General features: G+C 52.7%; 1 protein-coding gene across 3 annotated transcripts in view; it reads right to left on the reverse strand.

Annotated features, from left to right (window-relative positions):
• Positions 1-21,057, reverse strand: part of Ube2o (ubiquitin conjugating enzyme E2 O) — a 43,725-nt gene that overhangs the window by 239 nt on the left and 22,429 nt on the right. For 2 of the 3 annotated variants that reach the window (XM_021213054.2, XM_029546101.1), the window contains exons 2-18: positions 12,440-12,499; positions 12,172-12,282; positions 10,263-10,360; positions 9,730-9,793; positions 8,094-8,237; positions 7,602-7,711; positions 7,322-7,472; positions 6,646-7,109; positions 6,175-6,329; positions 5,952-6,064; positions 5,740-5,868; positions 5,168-5,257; positions 3,431-4,130; positions 3,139-3,275; positions 1,988-2,191; positions 1,855-1,912; positions 1-1,752 (exon numbers count right to left, since the gene is read on the reverse strand). The exon at positions 1-1,752 ends at the window's left edge or, in 1 of these variants, runs on beyond it. In XM_021213054.2, the coding sequence (XP_021068713.1) occupies positions 1,085-1,752; positions 1,855-1,912; positions 1,988-2,191; positions 3,139-3,275; positions 3,431-4,130; positions 5,168-5,257; positions 5,740-5,868; positions 5,952-6,064; positions 6,175-6,329; positions 6,646-7,109; positions 7,322-7,472; positions 7,602-7,711; positions 8,094-8,237; positions 9,730-9,793; positions 10,263-10,360; positions 12,172-12,282; positions 12,440-12,499 (3,456 nt within the window). In that variant the 3' untranslated portion in view covers positions 1-1,084. The remainder of the gene's footprint in view (positions 1,753-1,854; positions 1,913-1,987; positions 2,192-3,138; positions 3,276-3,430; positions 4,131-5,167; positions 5,258-5,739; positions 5,869-5,951; positions 6,065-6,174; positions 6,330-6,645; positions 7,110-7,321; positions 7,473-7,601; positions 7,712-8,093; positions 8,238-9,729; positions 9,794-10,262; positions 10,361-12,171; positions 12,283-12,439; positions 12,500-21,057) is intronic. The other variant, XM_029546100.1, reaches the window with a different exon arrangement.

Consider the following 21,057-nt stretch of genomic DNA (forward strand, 5'->3'; position numbering starts at 1 on the left):
TTTTTTTTCTAGTAAGAGTTATTAGTATTATCTTTGCTTTTGAGATTTATTTTTCAACCTTAAATATTACATACACCAGAAACGACAAGAGTTGTAATGTGCTCACCGGCAGGCACCCTCTCTACCTGGAGCTTCACATTATCAAAAGCTTAGAAACTTGTAAACCTCTGGGCCTGTGGGGTGGGGTGGAGCTCCCGCTGCAGGCCAGCCTCCCCCCTCAGACTGCCCTGCAGAGAGTCTATAAGCCAAGGCTGACGCGAGAGGCTGAGCCACTGGATGGGAGAGGCCCTTGTCACTGGCCTGGTTTGTGCAGATGCTCCTGTCACCTCAGTGGGGATAAAATGAGGCTGGATGGAGCAGATGACAGGCAGGTCTGGGCAGGACTGCCACTGTCACCGCCATCCTGGACTGGAAGAACAAGGCACCTGTCGCCATTTCTGTCCAAGCAGCACACCCTCAACTCTGTCCCTGCGAGGGCTACAGCCCCTCCTGGTGTCACTCTGAACCTTAGCTTAGTCCTAACCTCTCTTAGAGAGTAGTTCAATAGGCCTAAGGGCTACAATGCACTGGCAGGCCAGAGCCAGCCACAGCAGCCACAGCTCCGAGATGGAGGTACAGGGGATAAAGGACCTGGTATGTGGCAGCAGGAGGGTCTGGGACATGGGGAGGCTACTGTCAAGCTGGAGAGGAGAGGGACCGGGAGCACTGCAGGAGCAGCCACACTTCATGCAAGGCACACCCACCCTCCTGCCACCTGCAGGTTCCTTGACACTCTACCTCTGACCTGAGAAGGGACAGCTAGGGAACAAGTGCCAGGACACTCTGCCTGGGGCGACGGGGACCTGAGTGGGTTCCCAATGCCTCAGGTGCCTGCCTCTGAAACAGAACTGAGGGATAGAACGCAGCATCTTGGGACACTTCTTGCACTTCAGCATCAAACTTGCCGCAGGGAGGAGAGGGCAGCAGAAGGCTCCAACTAGGGACAGGAAGGGGCAGGAAGAGGGGCAGATCTCAGGAAGGGAGGGAGCAGGCAGCGGCTGACCTCTCCCACCACGACACTCCCTTTCAAGCATGGGTGTGGGCTCTACTTGTCCTCTGTGCTCTCCGGCATGCCCGCCTCCAGCAGGGCAGCACGGAACTGTGTCAGGACCCCCCGGATGCTCTTGATGAAACCCTTGGAGAGTGGGAAGAGGGGGAAGCCGATGTCAGGGTAACCGCTCTTCTCGGGCAGGAAGCTGCGGTAGCTCTTCCTCCTCCTCTTTGGTCTAACGCTGGGAGGTGCTGATGCATCAGGGGCTGTCTCAGTCTGCTCTGTGTGGTCTCTGCTTGCTGAGGCAGGGCCCTGGGCGCCACCCTCTGAGTCTGAGCCCTGGGACGCCTCCCCAGGGGCCATCCCAACATCCTCAGGCTCTTCACGGCCGGAGTCTGAGAGTTCAGCTGCAGCCAGGGGCTCCAGAGAGCTGCTGTCTTTAGGAGCCCCATTGGGCAGTGCCTGGGCCCTCTCCAGCATGGCATGGGTTTCCAGCCAGGACTCAATTCGGTTCACCAGCCGCCAGCCACCCACACTGAAGTGCTGCCGAATCTCCTGTTCAAAGACCTCAGGAGGTCGTCGCACCAACTGGGTCATGGACTGCACCACACGGATCAATGCCATCTCGTTGTAGCAGCGACTGTTCTCATAGCCTTCCTGCAGGCCCCGGTCACTGTCAAAGCCAGCTTCATTGTAGTATGGTTCATTCACCAGGATCAGACCTGCCAGAAGAGTCCCTTAGTAAGCGGGATAAGCCCCCGAGGGCAGGTTTGCCCGTGACCCTCCAGAGGACAGACTGTCAGTGCGCCCAGAGCCCATCCTACCTTGGATGGAGATGAGCACCTGGAGAAGGCTAGACTTGCTTGTCCACCTCTCTGTCCCCTGAAACACAAACACAACCTTTATGTCTGTCCCAAATGGACACCAGCTCTACCGGGCAATGGGGCCCATACTCACCTTTCCAATCCAGGTACCTAGGAGGCTGACACACACTTTCCCATTGTCATACAGGTTGGGGTTCAGGCGGCCACTGCACTGGGAGAGGTAGCAAAAGTGGGGGGGCACCGCAGGGTAGATATTGGGCAGCTGGATGTCAAATAGGTAGAGGCCATCTTCATAGGGAGTCCGGGTGGGGCCCTTGATCAGTGCCGAGAAGAGGTCCTGGAAGGAGTCACAGGAGGAGGGCTGCTGTCTGCAGTCTGCTCTCACAGCCCCCCAGAGCCACAGCCAAGGAGACATCGAAGCCAAGCAGCATTTGCTTTGGGGAAGGGGTGGGGGTGGGGCTGTAGAGTCACAGCTTGAGGGATGGCACGGTACTGAGGGTCTGAGCTGGAAGGCAAACACTGGCAGAAGCCAGCGGAACTATGCTATCCAGGAAACAAGCGTTGTGTGTCTTTAAGTATTTGCATGTGTGAACCCTCGCCAGGGTACCAGAGCAGAGCAGATAGCAACTGGGAAGATGGAGAAAGAAGGACCCTCGCATGGGGAGAAGGAGAAAGGAGGCCCTCGCATGGGGTCTCAGGTGCCCCGGAAGATGCCTTGAGGACGACGTGGGACGTGTTTTGTTTTGTTTCTCTTACCCCTCAGCTGAGCTGTGCCAGGCGGGGGACTTCCTAAAAGAATTTTCACCAAGCTCAAGAGAAACAGATCTCCCCAGGGTCCTTAAGCAAGGCTGGGCGTGAGTGACAACTGCCACCTGTAGTCCCAGCACTTGGGATACTGAGTCAGGAAGACCACTGTGCGTGCCTGGCATGAACTTGGAAGGGCAGCTGTGTGTAATGACAGACTGCACAGAGGACCATATGCTGTGGTGACAGTGAGAGGGCAGCGTGCATTCAGAAAAGGTCCTGTGGAAGGAGCCACTCTGAGGGAGCAAAGGCCTTGAGTTTGTGGGACTGGAGAAAGGACGGCAAAGGCAGCCCCGTCCCACCAGGCTCTAGTCTCCTACAACTATGTGCATGCAATGCTTCTCCCAGAAGGGTCCGTGTGGCTACAGGGCTCCATTCTGATACCTCAGTTATTTGAGCCGCCACGTCTGGAACCACACCCCTCATGCCCCATGACATCTGTACCTAGGCGCCTCCCCGAGTTCCCAGCAGCCCACTTGCCATTCTGTCCTCAAAAGTCTTGACCATGATGCCATCAGGCAGTGAGGTGGCCAGTAGAGCCATCTCCTTCCGTACTGTGCTGAAGAACTTCTTGGCTTCCGGGGGCTGGAACTCAATCTTCTTGAAAGAGTGGTTTGCTGCGGGGATTCAACAGTCAGGACGGAGTGAAGCCCGGGTGTGGCCCACTGCAACCCTCCAGGACACAGGGTGATGGCAGAGGCAGGAACTGGGGGTGGGGTGGGGTGGGGGGTGGGGGGAGAGATGGGCAAGAATACCACTCATGGTGACTCACAGGGTGCAAACTCCAGCACAGAGAAGACCTCGCCCTTGGCGCTGGTGAAGGTGACGCCAGGCCTGCCACCACACTGCTGACAGAGCACAGGTGTCTCACTGGGCCACTCGGCTCTCACTGGTGACTGCACCTCAGGCCTCTCCTCCTTGCGTTCTGTGTCAGGCACTGCCTCCATCCTCTCCTCCTCGGCGATGGCCACATTGTCCAGGGTCTTCCTGAGGTTCTCCTGGAGCTTCTTGATGTCGTCCAAAAACTTCTTCTCTCGGGTTGGCTTCTCGGGCTCCACGGTGGGCGAGGTGGGGGAGCCTGTGAGCAGCTGCTCCACTGTCATGTTCTTGAGGCTCTCCAGGATCTTGATAGCCTCCTTCAGCTCCCGGAAACTCTTGGGAGGCCCGTCCTTGCCAGCTTTCTCCATCAGCCCTGCCACAGGGGAAGCCATGGCCACGGCACCCTGGATGGCAGCTGTGGCCGCCTCTTCACTGATCACTATGCCCTTGTCCTCCTCGGGGGCAGCCGGCTGCTCTACAGGCAGGATGGCGGCCAGCTCCTCGATCTTGGGGTGCTCGTCGTCCACGAGGCCATTGTCGGTCTCCCAGCTGTCGCTGTCGTCCTCCCACTCATCTGAGGAGGCTCCACTGGTGCTACCTTCCACGGAGTCGTAGTCGGACTCCTCCATCTCAGACTCGATGTTGTATAAGTGCTAGGGAAGAGGGGCAAAGTCCAGATGGAACTGGGGAGCGCCAGGGTCCCCTCTTTGCTGTCTACAGCTCACCGAAGCCTGGGTGACCCCCTTCCCTGTTCTCAACTTTTCATCTGAAATCCTGTCTCTGCTACACGATCCCCAATTCTCTGCAACAGACCCTTTGCCCAACGTGTACCCCAAGCAGGACACAAAGCTAAGTTAACACCTGTGTCACCTCCCCTCAGGCTTTGGGCAGTCCGTCAGCATCTGGCCAGCGGGAGCGAGTGAGGGACACAGGGAACCTCAGCCAAGCCAGTCTACCACATGGACTCAGGCCAGGCACTGGCGTGGACAGAAGGTCTGTGGGCTGTACCAGGAATGAGTAGGTAACCTTACTGGCAAAGTAGGGGCACTGGAGTTGGTCACACTGTGGCCTGCTTTCCCCTGGAATGGCTGCCGAGGTGTAGGATCAGCCACTCTGTCCATCTGGCCACCCCCTTGTGTGCTCCAGGAAAGCAGAGCTGGACGACAGAGTCAGCTCAAGTATGGCAGAAGAAGGGGGCCAGCTAGAGATGGCTAGAACTGGGCCAGCCTTTTCCTTCCCTTCCTTATGTGTCAACAACTGTCCTAGAAACAGCAGCAGGGAACACCCTGCATTTCCTAGCACACTATGTGGTGATCTAGGGGTTTGGGAACCTCATACACCCATGAGACTTAGACCGCTGTCGGGCTGGTGAGATGGCTCAGCGGGTAAGAGCACCGACCGCTCTTCCAAAGGTCCCGAGTTCAAATCCCAGCAACCATATGGTGGCTCACAACCATCCGTAACAAGATCTGATGCCCTCTTCTGGAGTGTCTGAAGTCAGGTACAGTGTAATTACATATAATAAATAAATAAATCTTAAAAAAAAAAAAAAAAAAAAAAAAAAAAAAAAAAAAAAAAAAAAAAAAAAAAAAAAGAAAGCCGCTGTCCCTGTCCTTGGGGCTTATGTGGGAAAGCTACAGAGGAGGCTTGGGTTCTAAGTGACCAGTGGTCTGGGTCTCAGCAGCCTCACCTGTGGCAGGATGATGGTTTTCGAGTTGTCAGCCCATACCACTTCCACTTTGCTGCTGACGTCCACTCGGGCCACCTGGCCAACTGAGGGCTGAAGGGCAGAGGGGATAGGGTCAGATGGGTGCAGGGGTAAGACACGAGCTCCAAAGCACTGGTGGGTTCCGCCCAGCTGCCTCGCACCCCCTGGACTGCAGCAAACACTAACCGTCTTTCCCCACAGGCAGCTCTGGCCTCCCTGGCTTGGCACTCTGCCCTGGTGTCTAGACTGTCTTGACCTTTCCCAACACCTCCAGCTTTTCCTCCAGGTCTAGCCCAGGCTTCATCTCTAAGTCTGCCTAGGCTTCGCTGTGGTTGACTGTGTGGTGCTCTCAGCTGCCATGGAGTGGAGCCCTGAGGGAGCCTGACTGCCAGGGTCCACACAGCCTGAAGCCTGCAGGTCTCTAGAACAGGCCATGCCAGCCAGCCTGGGATGCAGAATTCAGACTTTCAGGTCTCAGCTCCTGGTGACATCTGGTGGCAGTGTGAGGGACTGCAGCCAGCACCCAGACAGAAGGTCTACCTCATCACACCTACCTCATCCTCTTTGGGTAGAGCCCCATCCTCCGTGTTCCCAATGCGGATGACAATGTCAGTTGTGCGGAAGCGAAAGTCAGGATGGTCAGCAATGTCATAGACGCTCACATCCTCCTCTTCTCCGATGAGCTGTGGCAAAAGCCGGGCTGAATGAGCCAGACTTCCCTCCTTCTACCTGAGCCCACCCAAAGGAAGCAGGACGGCATGCTCACCTCCACGTCATCCCCACTTGGTCGCAGCTTGAACCACTTCACCATGCAGGTACGGCCAACATGGTCCCCAGACTGCACCACACCATAGACAGCAGGGTCTGGGCAGCTCTGGACTAGGGAAATCAGAAGGGCTGTGACTAGCTGAAGAGCTCTGGGGTGCCTGCCTGCAAACATACTTCAACCACACAGGTCCCCACTGCACTCCCCCAGAAAGTAACACTACCTCGCTTGTCCACCACGAAGTCCCCAGGGCAGAACTCATTGTTGTCCAGGTGGTGCACAGGGAAAAGGTCGTTGGAGCGGATGTTGCATTCCACAGAGCCATCTTGCCACATCACATCAGCTGAGGTCATCGTGGTCACAACCTCTACAGCCACCCTGTGAAGTGTAGGCCACAAAAATATGCTACTTGTAGATAGAGCAAGTGACCTTCCACTCCTTCTAGGTCTACCTGAGTCTGACACGGGCGGGTGAATGTCTAGTGTGTGTCAAGCCCACCTGTGCTGTGCCCCAAATGAGACCCCAGAAAGCCAGGCTAGGGAGGGTTAGCTGCTATCTTCTCCCACCTACCCAGGCCTGCCCAGGCCACCATCATCTGGCAATGGGAGCACCATAAGCTCTTACAGGGCACACAGAGCTCTGGCTACTGAGTCTACATATGCACAGCAGGGTAAGGAACACACTCGGAACTCACCTGTCTCCAGGCTTAAAGTCACGGGTGACCTTATTCTTCTTCCTCTTGTGTTTTCGCTTCAAGTTTTTGATGGACAAGGGAATGCTCTTTTTACGACCAGTACCACTGCCACTTTGGGAGGAGGTAGTAGAGCTGGCGGAGGAGGTCACAGAGCTGGTGTCGTCTGTATCGTCAGCTGCCTCATCATCTGCATCCTGCTCTGCTGAGTGTAGCCCGTCATCTCCACCCTCCTTCAAGAGGAAGGGGGGCAGTGGCTCGCATGTCTCCTCCGACCCCTCGTCCTGCATCTCCACGGGGCTGGCTGATCCATCGGGTTGCTCCTCCGGGCTAGCAGACCCTACTTCGCTCCCGGCTCTGGCTTCCCCTTTCTTGTCTGGGTCTTCCATGGAATGGTCCCTAGGACACTGGGTATCTGGGGCGCAGGACATGATTCTCACAACCTGCTTCTTCAACAGACGCTTCACCTACAAGAGCAGAACAAAGGAGAGGGAGCTGTAGACTGAGGCAGGTAGGGGCCCCTGGCCCCAGGCACTGTCTTGGGGAGTGGCCAGCTATATCACCTAACGGTCCTCAGGCTGTCCCCTAAGGCCTAAAGCCCAGACCCACCTTGCTGGCTGTGGAAATGGCTCACAGCCAGTTCTCTGAGTGCCCATACCCGCCCACCTCAAGGACATACCTTCTTGGCCATAGAGCCCTCCCCCTGGGCGCAGTTTTTTTCTGGACATTCCCAGGCAATCTTGGCCGGCTCTACCTTGGCTGGGAAGACATACAGACAGCGTTCTCCAAGCTGCCGCTGAGCATGGTCAAAGCATCCGAGACGCTTCACCCTGAAGAGAAAAACCGGGAGCTTGGCAGCACTTCTGAGAGCTCCGTGGGATGCCTGGTCATTTATGGCCAGACCAAGACAGGCTGGGGCTGACTGCTGGGGTTCTGGGATGGAGGGCATGCTCACTCACCTGCCTAGGTTTTCCTGAGTGATGATGGAAGGTGGGGGGCTAACACTGTCCGTGCCCCCAGGGCAGAAACTCTTGGTAATCCACGTGACCTTCAATTCTACAACCTGCACCTAAGGACAGTGGATAGGATACTTTCTTCAAATAGCTGCCCAGAGCCCATCCTAACACAAATCAACCAACCAACCAAATCAACCAACCAATCAATCATCCATTCATCAGATGGATGGATAGATAGTCAGAAGTTGACTTTCAAGATCTGCAGCACCCTACACAGATATACTGTAGCCACCCAGCCAGCAGGAGTCAGGGTCTCTCCAGTCTGCCCAAGCAGGGCAGGTGGAGGAGTCAATGCCAGCTAGCCACCCCATGACTAGAGCCTAGGCGGCTCCAATCCTCAGACCTCATCCAGGTTGCCGGGGTTTGGGCACAGGGGAGGGAGCAGGCTGGAGGGCGGCAGGCATCAATCAGCCTTCACCCCAGCTATGTGCTCACCTCCTCCACCACCACACGGAACTTGCTCTTGGTGCTGAGTACAGGCTTGACCCCCGAGAGCCACTGGACACTGGAGAAGATCTTGGCTGGGCCAATAAGGACTTGGCCTGGGTAGAAGCCATAGGAGTCATCAAAGAAGAGACCCTGCAGGGTTTGAGGGTGGAGGAAAGGGCACAAGTTGGCTCTAGTGTGATTTACCTTGTGTACCTGATGCTTTAAAGGATGCCCTGTTGCTAGTAAACTAGCCCTTTAAGAATTCTTCGCTATCGCCTGGTAGTGGTGGCACACGGATTTCTGAGTTTGAGGCCAGCCTGGTCTACAGAGTGAGTTCCAGGACTGCCAGGGCTACACAGAGAAACCCTGTCTCAAAAAACCAAAAACCAAAAAACCCCTGACTGATACTAAGACCTTCAGTGTTGGTTGCCTCTTGGATTTCTGGGAACAGGACGGGTTTTTTTTGTTTTTTGTTTTTTGTTTTTTGTTTTTTAAAGATTTATTTATTATTATATGTAAGTACATGGTAGCTGTCTTCAGACACTCCAGAAGAGGGAGTCAGATCTCATTACAGATGGTTGTGAGCCACCATGTGGTTGCTGGGATTTGAACTCAGGACCCCTGGAAGAGCAGTCAGTGCCCTTAACCGCTGAGCCATCTCACCAAGCCCAGGACAGGTTTTTTAAAAGCCAGCTGAGGCAGAGAAAAAGGGATGAGGGGCTCGCAGAGTGAGAGGGGAAGGCAGTTGGTACAGAAGACATTGTTAGGAGACAGATGGGCCAGGAGAGGCTGAGCTGAGCAGATAAGCTCCGACAGTTGTAGTTTGGAGTTGCTGGTACTGGGAGAACTGGGAGAAGGGAGTGTTAAGCAGACTGTTGGGGAACCGAGGGAGGAACAGTTGGGAGAAACCTTGAAGGGGCTGGGCTGGAGACTGGAAGGAGGGCTGGTAGGGAGTTAAGGACCTCCTTGGCTTGCCACATGACACAGGATGGCTGGAGCAGTCTACAGAGAATATACTTCCCAAGCCTGGTGCAAACCAGGACTCTGAATGCAGTGCAGATTGCTGTAGGCCCTAACAGGCTCTCAGGCAACACAGTGCTGGGGTCAGGGGTCACACACTCAGGAGCCAAGCTCCAGAGAGCCTCCATGTGCTCCCGTGCTCCCGTAGGGTGACAGGCGAGGTCAGCAGCATGGGGGCATACCAGCAACCTAGCACTCAGAGCTGAGTCTGTGCTGGAGGCTGGCCCACGCTGCAGATCAAGGCTCTGTCTTAAAAACAAAGCAAGTGGCTGGAGTGGTTAAGAGCGCTGGCTGCTCTTGCAGAGGACCACTCACAATCTCCTCTAATTCCAGCACCAGGGGATCTGACCTTTTCTTGCTTCCACATGTTCCCACAAACACAAATGGTGTACATTTTCCTTTTCTCTGACTTTCTTATAAGTCTTACCCCTACCCTCAGTCAACCATCCAAGTAAGACTACTAACAAATAAACACTAATGTTTTCAACGGCCCTGCCCAAGCCTCAAGCTGCTCTGGTGCCCTCTTCCCCTTGGCTCACAGTCTTGCCTAGCCTCCAACAGTCCTCATGCCTACGCAGCTGAGGGACAGACAGGGGCGACTGCCTCTGGCAGAGATATGTACCGAGTCGCTGACGTGAGGGCAGACATCGTAGAGTTTGGCACCATCTTCTGTGTTCATGGAGCACCTGAAACAGTAGACAGAGGCTTGGTCTCCACCAGGGCACAGTAAGCACCAAACACCAGGGATCAGAGGCACCAAGACTAAAACATGCCCTAAAACACACCATTCATCTCCACGGACAGCTCAGCCTCTGCCACAGGACAGGAGCCCCAGCTCAGTGTAAGTGCCCGCCATTATTAGCACAGGTACCTAAAACACACCATTCATCTCCACGGAGAGCTCAGCCTCTGCCACAGGACAGGAGCCCCAGCTCAGTTTAAGTGCCCGCCATTATTAGCACAGGTACAACACAGCACTGGCCCTCAGAGACACCTGAGCTGTAGCAGCAGAGAGGCAGGAGTTACCACTGAGCGCCAAATACTGAATGCCAGCATCATCTGTTACTGTCCTGGACCACACCCGACCTCACAGACTTGGAACAACTCTCCTAGACTATAGAGCAGACAGCTGTCTGTCCCTAAGGTGACACCTACCTGGCACCATTAGACAACTTGAGGATGATCTGGTTCTTCAAGTCATAGACCTTCCCCAGCCAGCAGTCATAGGCGATATAGTCTCCATACATGAAGGGCTGCAGATCAACGACACAGAGCAGTGAGCAAGGGCAGACACCAGAGTCTGGGGTCTTCTTCACCCCATTAGGATGTAAAAGGCTCTAGACAATATATTTGCACTGCATCCCAAGTCCCTTTCCAACGAGCAGGTAGCGCCAGCCTGTGGGTGAGCGTGTCCCACAGCGGCAGAGGACAGCACTAGGAGGTTGGCATGGGTGGGGGTGGGCTTTGTGGATAGATAAAGACCATGAATCAAGGTCGATCCACCAAGAACACTGAGCGCAGTGTTCTCACTGTTGAAGTGGTCAGCAAACAGAAGCCATCCCAAAGGAGCTTCCTCACTGGGACAACTGAAGCAAAATGGGATGAGAGGACTGAGCAGTCGAATCAAACAGAACTCTCGAGTGCACCTCATAGAGAATAAGCAAAGAAACAGGGCAGGAGGCACAGCTCTTCCACACACAAGAATGCCAACCAATAGGAATGCGGGAGCAGTGACCTAAGGACAACACCACCTGCGACTGTAAGAGCCATGGCCTGTTTAAGTGGCAATGTTCTCAAGACTAAGGCCTGCAGGTGACGGTCTGACACGGTAGCTCATGATGTGTGGAATATAATTACTTACTGGGGTAAAGGATGACTTTACAAGGTGAGGGCTGTGAACACCAACATGGCCTGTGCTCAGAGTGAGCATCTCCAGTGGCAGAGCAGCACTGGACATAAAAAAAAAAAAAAAAGCCCAGACAGAGCTAGCTGCACAACACAGAGGCATGCTGGGAGTCAGTCTGTCCACGAGACAACAGCATGCATGAGCTTCTGCAGCACCACTGTCCAGGGTGCGCAAGAACATCCCAGGTGGGAAAAAACTGACAGGTGAACGCCAGGCTCAAGGTCAGAGGGAAAGGCCAGCCGAGTGGTCTGAGGCTCAGGCAGTGTGGTCGCCATCTACTCCATGTATACAGGCTATATCCAAATTTTGGAAAACACAAAATGTAGTGAGCAGGGATGCTGGGGGCTGTATGTGTTGCTTGCTTTCAGATGGTTCAGGAGATGAAGATGCCCGGGGTCAGTGGGAGGTCAGCAGTTGCACACACTGGAGAGTGAGCACACAGACTTAGCACTTCTGGGTAAGTTTAAAGACCTCTACAAAAGAAATTTTAAAAAGAAATATGTTTTGCTGTTATTTTTATGTGTGTATGTGAGCCATGTGTGTGTCTGGTGTTCTCAGAAGTCAAAGGACAGAGCTGGATTCTCGGGATCTGAGTCTTTAGCAAGAGTGAGTATTCTTGCCCGTGGGATCATCTCTCCAACCTTGATGCTATAAAAGTAAAGTACTGGATGGAGATGGAGAGACGGCTCAGTAGTTAAAAGTACCACCTGCTCTTGCTGAGGACCTGGGTCCATTCCCAGCACCCACACAGAGGCTCACAACTCTCTTTTCAGTTCCAAGGGATCCAACTCCCTCTTCTGGCATCAGACATGCATGTAGTACACACAGACTATATTCCTGCAAAATACCCACATACAACAAAGAAACAAACGTACGGCCATGTCTGTGTGGTCGGTGAGAAACAAGTAAAGTGACGACATTTGTCACAATCTGTGCTGATGCCCGCGGCAGAGCACTCTGCCCTCCTGTCTAGTAGCTCACAGGCAAGGGCAACACAGAGCCTGCCTGGAGCAGGCCGGCCACAATGACCAAGCACTGAGCCATCTGACCCGTTAAGACTACACTTGGCAGGAGCAGCAGCAGCAGCAGCAGCAGCAGCAGCAGCAGCAGCAGCAGCAGCAGCAGCAGCAGCAACACAGAGGCCCTACAGCCACTTACCCAGATGTGCTGGAGGTCCTTGCTATTGACGGGGTAGATGATGCAGTTGGTGCCGATGAGCTTGACGGCACAGTCAATGTTGACATCTATCACCGTGCCACACTGGCTGTCCTAGAGGAGAAAGGAAACATCCCACAGGGTTGCCCTAGGAGACCCCACCAAGACACGCCCTATATTCTCTACTCCTCCAACCAAGCAGATCTCTTCCAAATAAGAGCGGGAGCACACAGGCTCAAGGGCTAGGATGGGATGGGGGTGAGGGACTCACAGTTGAGCGCATGTGTCGAACCACATCCCGGGGCACCACAGAGCGGTCCTCTAGTTTCAGCTGTGAAAAAAACAGGAATGAGAGCCCTGGAAACAGACATGAGGCAGAATGCATTCCACCCAGGTACTCCAAAGAAAAACAAGGATGGTTTTCTGTGTACCCCCCCCCCCCAGCATACACACTGGTCTTGTGTACTGGGAAGCACAGCCACACAAGGTTAGCTCATCCTACAACAAACATCTTGATGAGTTAAACCCTTCTCTAAGTGTCCACCCTCTGACCTTGGCTCGTGGGTGCTCAGGAGTGGTTGGAGGACTGGCATGGCACTGGGCAGTGGCCAGTCACCCTGAAGCCAGCCAGCTGTCACTGGACACATCCCTTCTAATCTGGTTATCCTGCCTGCCCAGCTGCAGCCTGCTCCTTATCTGTGGCATTGCAGACCCTGTCCTGACCCAAGTGAACCCCCAGAGCTGCTACCTCCTGCTGCTGGGCCAGACAGAGCTGCTTCTCTGCCAGGCTGCTTTGTCTTCTCTGTTCTTCTATCTCCAAATCGGGATTGTTCTGTCACTCTTGACAACCCATAAGTGGTTGCTGCATCTCTCTCTCCTGCTCAATGACTGGCAGGCACACACCAGGGATAGCGCTCTACAATTCTACCCAAGTCTAATACCCTCAGCCGGCCTCTCTGCTCTCTGCTGTGAAAGGTGGCTGGCAGAGGAGCAGGACAGAAGCGCTGAAAAGGAGGTACAGGTCACTGGAGCTTTGCTAAGGACAACTCACACAAGCTCTAGGTAGGCTGTGACCTAACCGGGAGCACCGAAGCACACTTGCCACGGCCCCAGGACCTGTCCCACAGACAACACAGTGACTGGTGTCGCCTGTTGCTTCCAAGTACACATGGTACCTCAGCAGCCAACACTGGGACCCAGGACAGGATTGAAGTCATACATACACGCACGCGCATACAGCCACTACAATCACCCATGCTTGCCCGACTCCCCGTCCACAGGGACACAGGCTGAGGTCCTGAAAGGCTAGCTTCAAAGCACTGAAGGGAATGTGGACAGGCCAGCTCCCTTTTCTAATGTGAAGACACTTTGTGCCTGCTCTACCCTCAGCTTCACCTCAACTACCTTCTTAGCTTAGATGTCAAACCACCACCAATTAGGGGGCCTAAGTCATCACAGAAAGCAGAAGCTGCATATGGGGGGAGAGTCAAGGAGTAGGGAGGCCTTGACGAGAGCCTCAAGCTGCATCTGCAGATCACCCCGTTGGCCTCTGTCAGGTCCAGGTACTGCCAGGGAAGGGAGGAGGATCCACATGGACAGCCCTGATCAGAACAAGCTCATACAGGATGTGTGAAAGAGAGGCAAAAAGAAGATTGCAAAAAAAAAAAAAAAAGCCACTCCTTCTACAAATGCTCATGCCTACTCAAGCAGAGTGCAAGGGTCCAGCCAGAGTTCCAGGACAGCCAGAGCTATACAGAGAAACCCTGTCTCGAAAAACCAAAAAAGAAAAAAAAAAAAAAAAAAAAAAAAAAAAAAATCCCAGACCACGGTCTTTATGAACGTTTATAACTATAACCACTTCATGCCCACACCTGCGTATCTGTACACTCTGGATGCCCTCTCAGATGGAACTGTGGTCAACAAGGGCGTCTTTAGAGACTCAGTTCTGAAATGAAAGGCTGGGGAGGCCAAGGTCAGTTTGAGGAACAATACAAGACGGGCGAGAACAAACAGTTTTTTCCAAAAGCTACGCTTTTAGGTGTATTTTTGTTTCTATCATTAAAAATTAAAAAGGGGAAAAAAAAAAAAAGCTCAGCAACTCAAAGTGTTCACCAGCTAGTGTCTAGCATTTCCTGGAAAGCATCAGCGAACCTAAGTTTTGGAATTGCAGGAAAGAAGCTATTCCAAAATAGCCCGGGGGAGTCATGGGCGAGGTGAAGTAAACACTGGTCATGTAATGGCATGGAACAGGGCAAGAGGCAGTCTCTGTTGTCTCCTCTGAAAACAACCCAGGGCCAGACTGTGGACGAGGGGAGCTTAAGCCTCTGCTCTGCCGGCTCCAGCTCTAGGGCAGTGAGGGAAGCAGAGCGGACGCAGGCAGGGCTGTGTTCAGAGCTAGAAACAATGCAACCTGGGGTTCTAAAGGGGCCACTCTGACCATATACCTGGCTGAGTAAGGCAGTGAGCTTCCTAGGTAACCCAGCCTTCTAGATGCTGGCACTGTCTGGAGGCTGACAGGATTGAAAAGGGGCACAGAGGTTACTCTGGCCTTAGGAGAGGAACCCTGAGCAAAGCAGGACGACTGTGGGGCCCGAGCCAAGGCAACACATTGGGGTCACCTGTGGTTTTCAGCTGGAGCCACTTTGTCCTCTCCCCACCCTAGAGACAGACATAGGACAGCTCTTGTCACAACGACTGGACAGCATTATCAACAGTGACTAGGCCGAGGAACTCCTGGCTGCTTAGGACATCTAGAAACAAGATGGGTCAAAGGTCATCCTCACTACCTCTACTGTCCCCCCCGCTTCTTACCCACCTTCCCCCATTTAAGAGAGGGTCTACTGTATAGTTCTGGCTGGCCTGCAACCCAGAGGTTGCCTGTCCCTGCCTCTTGAGAGCTGGAACTAAAGCTATGTGCCACATGCTCACCCTCTCTCCCTTCCTTTCTGTGTATCTGTGCACACATGTGTGCAGTACCCTGGAGGTCAGAAGAAAGAGTTAGTTAGAAACAGTTGTGAACTCCCTGACATGGGTGCTGGGAACCAAATTCAGGTCCTCTGGAGGGGCAGCCACCACTCTCACCAGCCCAGTCACTGCTCCAGCCTATTTTACTTTTTAAACAATTATTGGTGCTCCCCAGCACTCACAGGTCAGCTCACAACCATCGGTAACTCCAGCTCCAGGGCATCCAATATCATCTTTGGCTTCCTAGGTTAGGCATTATATATAAGTGGTGCACACATATACACATAGGCAAAACAACCATACACATAAAATAATAATAAACAAAATGGAGAATGACATGAGGAAACCGATCCTGGCCTCTGGCAGAGGGGAGGGCTGAAGTCCCGGGGAGGAGCGGCTGCTGTAGAGTGAGCAGGTACTGTCATCACTGGTTTGGCCTTCTAGAGGCTCATCTGCTAATGAGGCCACCTCCTCGAACTGCCTCCCTGGCCTGCTCTTGGGCCTGAGCTGTCCTGCTTCTAGTCTAGAAGCCCACTCATTAAAATGGCCTTGGTCAATCAGGTGCACTAAAAATTTCCTGTATAAAAACTTCCAAGACTAAGTGGCTGAAAACGGAAGGAAGCTAAAGTAAGACAATTGCAGGTAACAGGCACCCAAGGCGGAGCTGCCAGAAGGCGACAGGGAGAGTTATTTAAACATGTTATTTCTAATTCTGTGCATCTAGTGCATCTGTGTGTGGGCACGTGCACATGAGTGCAGGTGTCCCTGGAGCTGGAGTTACAGGCAACTGTAAGCCACCTGACATCAACACTGGGAACGAAACGTGGGCCCTCTGTAAGAGCCATCTCTCCAGTCCCCACAGGAAAGGTTTCAATGGGCATGTATGTCTGGGAGCCATCAGCAGGATGATGTGCAGGAGCCATCAGCCACAACAGTGAAGGCCAAAACGGAAGGTGTGGCCAGGCTTCAATCTCAGAGCAAGAAATTTCCGTATTTCCCAGGGGGCAGTGGTGTATCCATGACCAGGTCTTTCATTCACTTGGGAGCAGGAACACCCAGCACAGCCAGGCCTTACCTACTGAAGCTTGATAATCAAGAGTTAAACTGCCTGCCCTCACTGCATCCCTGGAAGAGGAATGAGTGGAAACACAGAGACAGTTTGCAGCGGACCCTGTTTTTGCTTCTCTGCTCCAACCCCCAACAGAGCTAGGCCACATAGACACAGAAGCTTTTCACCTGGCCAGGATTCCAGCTACACTTCCTGAAGGGAACCCTATGCCAGGCTAGCAAGGAAGATCAGAAAGCAGCCAGGCATGGTGGTGTGCAGCTGTCATCTCAGCACTCAGGAGTTGGGGACAAGAGATCATGAGTTGGGGGCTACAGTATGCTGCTACAGAGAGACTGTCTAAAAACAAAACAGAAAAGAAAAAGAGAGGGAAAGGTTAAGGAACTAGCTGAGACTGCATCCCTTGCAGCTATGTTCCCCAGGAGGAGAGAGAACTAGAAGGCCAGGCTGAGACAATGAGCAGAGCTGGTTCCACCCAACCCTTTGTGGAAGAACCCACCTACTGGCCCACAACAGCATCACTGGCTGTACAAACACCACACTTGCTATTTCCAGGCCAATGAGAAGAAAGCACCAGGGCATGCTGGCATCCCAAGGTAACAACTGGTGAGTAGACACCAGAGCTAACCAAAATGGCTTCTGAGGGGTGACATCACTGCTTAGGTGAGTCACTAAGTCAAAGGTTTCAAACACACACCTTTGCACCTCCATTTCTTCTAGAACATGGCAGCAGTAAGTACCTCAGGACAGAGAGCAGAACAAAAGCACCAACTGAAAAGTACTCAAAATACTGGGAGCAAGATCAGTCTATTTCTTAGGTAGAGTGAAACAAAACCATAGGAGGCAAAATAAACAGGGAAAAGTGGGATTCCAGGCATGGGGGAGCACACAAGAACTGGGTTTTGCTGAGGGCACAGCACTGCCATTCCTGAGTGGGTACCAGCACACATCCTAGAAACCAGTAGCCTCCCTATGGACAGGACAGCCCTGGGCTGGGTGCACTCCTCCAGGTGCAACCCCAGAGCTTATGTTCCAGTCTTCAGGCACCCCGGGTGCCACCTGCCTGGCACCTCTTCTTGCCACAGGCCATGCTTTTGCTTACCACATGAGTAGTCTGTTTGGGGAGTACATCCCTACAGAACCCCCAAAGCAAGTCAGCATGGCCCTCCAGGCCCAGAGCACCATGGCAGGCTTCTGAGGAGCTAACAGCTCAGCTAGAGAAGCCAAATGCTTGTGAAAACACAAAGGCTGGAATGAGATGCAGAAATTAACAAGGTTGTATTATGACTTCAGTGCATTATTAGATTGGAAGGATTTTAAGTCTAACAGCGAGAGTCATGAGTAAACGCCACAATGAATTTTGTAGTATTAATAGCCTTCTAGCTTATGTGGTCAACATTCTCTACCTACCCCGTTATGTGCTGGGATGTTCCAATCCGAGTGATGGCTTATGGCTAGAGGTTGAGTCTGAGCACATCAGAATGTGTGGATGTGTGTCTGTCTTCAGAGGTTACTGCTAAGACACTCAACAGTATTACAAAAAGTTCTGGGCTACAGGAAGGAACAGCAACACTCAAGTCCAGGACTGGAAACAGGTGCAATCCTGGGCCGGCAGGAGCTAGGGGGAAGAGGACAAGCGGGGCTTTGCAGCTGGACATGTCAAGGGGAGGTCTGGTCCCACTCAGAGATAGGGGATGCAGGGCTGGGCTGAGCCACAATGAAGTAAGCTCAGAGCCAGGTCCAGCCTGGAGCACACACAGACCCTTGGTACAAGGGTGCCAAGACCAGGACAAAGGATGATGCATGCACAATTACACATGAAGCTTCCTTTCCCTGCGAGTGCACACCTTTAGAGGATTCTCTGATCTCATGAGCTCATCATACCAATCTGACAGAAGATATAGGTCCTGAGAGCTCCAGCCAGTTTCAAGATGCTGCATTTACATTAAGCAACCACAAGATGGTGCATAGCTGGCTACATGCTGTTGAGCTGCTTTTGAAGAGCAACTAGCTGGTGGAAACAGACAAGGGACCCCTTAAAATGAGAAAGGAGTTTGGTAATGAATTCTGACTGGCATCAGCGAGGTCATGGAGCAATGAAAACCAGCGGTGGCCAAAGGAACTGTCATGGCTCTGGGGAGAAGGATCCCAGTAAGTGCTTTAAAGATTGTTCTGGGGCAGGAGATGGCTCAGTGGTTAGGACCACTGGCTGCTCTTCCAGAGTACTAGGGTTTAGTTCCCAGCGACCATATGGTAACTGACAGCAGTCTGTAATCCCAGCCCCACTGGATCCAACACCTCCTTTTAGCCTCTACCAGACATACACATATAGTATATACAGTGGTATATGCCTTTAATCCCAGCATTTGGGAGGCAGAGCCAGAGGTTGAGGTCATCCTGGTCTACATATATAAAGTTGCTAGCCAGCTAAGGCTACACAGTGAGACACTGTTTCAGAAAAGAAAAAAAGAAAACTGACAGAAACAAGAAAGAAAAAAACTTCTAATTAAACTAGAGTTCTGATTTTTCACTTCAAACCTACTGAATGAATATGTGGATGAAGACAGCAATGTTCACACAGTCCCTCAACTCAAGGAACTAGAGCCCAAACCCGGAGCAGCATGGGTGCCGCACTCCACCGCTGACATACAAATCAGGAAGCCATTCCCTTCTTGTTTCTTTCTTCAGACCTCACTACACAGCCCAGAGACACCTGACCTTGACTCACGGTCCTCCTATCTCAGGCTCCTGAGTGCTGTGATGATCACAGGGGGTGTGATCACACTCCACTGGAACATTTGTTTTCAACAGACTGGCCTGTAGGTCAAGGTGTTAAAACATGGTGGCTTAAAATAATGAACACCATGCCCTACTCAGGACTCCCTAACAACCCCTTCTGTGGCTCAGGTGGGCAGGACTAGTGGATACGAAGTGCTGAGAGTGACAGATCCAGAGGTAAGAACGGAGTCCAGCCAGCGTTGCCATGAAAGCAAAGATCAGATTCTGCCAGTGCCCAGAAGACACTGTTGGCCACTCAAGACTTCCAGGGGAAAGGGCTTCCTGCACAGGAGCACAATTTTAGAGGTAGATTCCTGGTCATGAGTAAGCCGTGGCCCTGGTGGGAGGATGTGCCCTCAATCACCGGGGCAGCCCTAGGTACCTCCTTGCACATGTTCCTCCTGCTTGGTCCCTCATCTGTATGTGATCTTTCCGCAGCGCAGTGTAAAGCCACCACCCTTCCTGAAAGGCTGAAGCAAGGAGCTCCACCCAAGCAGGACAGTGACTTGCTGCGGTTATGCTCCCCAAAGCTGGGAAATGACAGTTAATCAATAGCCACCCTTCAAAGTGCGCTAGGCAGATGCGCCTGAGAAGTCACTCAGCACTGCTATTTTTAAAACTGCAGATCTGGCAAGAAAAGGCAGCAGAAACCTCCATGGAAGCCGTGGTCCGAGGCTGTGGGGCAGAGGAGGCTTTGGGGCAGAGGCAGGGCCTTCCCACTGAAGCATGAGGCGCTCACCCTCCTATGGCAGACTCGGCTCCCGACTGCTCTTACTTTTGTTTTGGATCATTCCTGGTGGCCAAAGAAGACTACACTAGAACTTTCCAGCGACATGCAGATGAGCACACTCACACACAGGCAGGAAGAGGTCTCATGACCTAGCAGAACGACTGTGAAACAGCATTGTCCATTCACAGCCCCGTGGCCTGCTGGGACTCTTTTCCACAGGGAAGCAAAAGCCTGGGAAAGTCATGGAAAGCCACGGGTGAGATGTAAGACCCCAGGGATGAGAGTAGGCTGTGACAGTCCCAACAGTCTCTGAAGCCTGGCATACAGCAGTGCTGTCACCCTGCCCATGGACAGGCTGGCCCTGCTGAGCTGGTAGAGGTACTGACCACTCATTCTCCTGGGCTCTCAACAGTGACCTCTAACCTTGCGTCTTCCTCCCCTCCTTCTAGTAGTCTGCTCCCCAGACTACTGGAATTTGGTCAGAACAGGAAAAGTACCTACTAAACCAGGGTTTCTCAACCTGTGGGTCAGGGTCACTTATCATATATTGATATCATGTTTTTCTTTTTTAAATTAGCTTTACCACTCCATACACACAATGTATCCTGGTCACACTCACATCTCCCCCAACTCATCCCAGATCCATCCCTACCCTCTTCCAGTTTCTGATTAGCCCCCTCCTCAAAAAATTTGACCCCAGTTTGTGTTGCCCATAAATTCTTGAGTGTGGGGCCATCCATTGGAGATGGTTGATCTGCCATACCCTTAAGGTAAACCAACTCTCCCTCCCCCCAGTAGCCACCAACTGTCCATAACTTGTCTAGGACCTGGGCTTGTGAGCAGCCCCTGCTTCCATTCTGGAATGTAGACTGGCTTCACCTTGTGTACTTCTTTTACAGGTACCCAGAGGTGGTGTAAATTCATGAATGCAGAGAGAGAGCATGTCCAGAAGGTATTGTCTCTTCCAGACCTCTGGCTGTTACGAACTTTATATGATCTTTCTGTTCCCAGTGAAGGTATGATGTGTCCTATTGCAGGGTCTGATCACAACTTGAGAGAAAACAGAAGCCAGTTAACCTGCTCCAGGAACAGCCAAGGGCAGCCCACATCATGATTCTTAACTGGTAAAAATCCAGTCATGAAGTAGCAATGCTCTCAAGTATCCACCCCTTTCCAAGTAAGGCAGACAGACAATATGCCAACTAAAACCAAGGTACAGGGATGGGGTATGAACAGGAGGCATCTAACATTAACACAGTGGTGTCCAAGCTCACTTTTCCTCCCCTAAGGGCTGGGCAGAAACACAGTTACACAATAAGGAAGTCTAGGCTCCTGCTGGGTGCCTGCTTTC

This window comes from Mus pahari, chromosome 14, assembly GCF_900095145.1.
Source record: "Mus pahari chromosome 14, PAHARI_EIJ_v1.1, whole genome shotgun sequence".
Taxonomy (NCBI): Eukaryota; Metazoa; Chordata; class Mammalia; order Rodentia; family Muridae; genus Mus; species Mus pahari.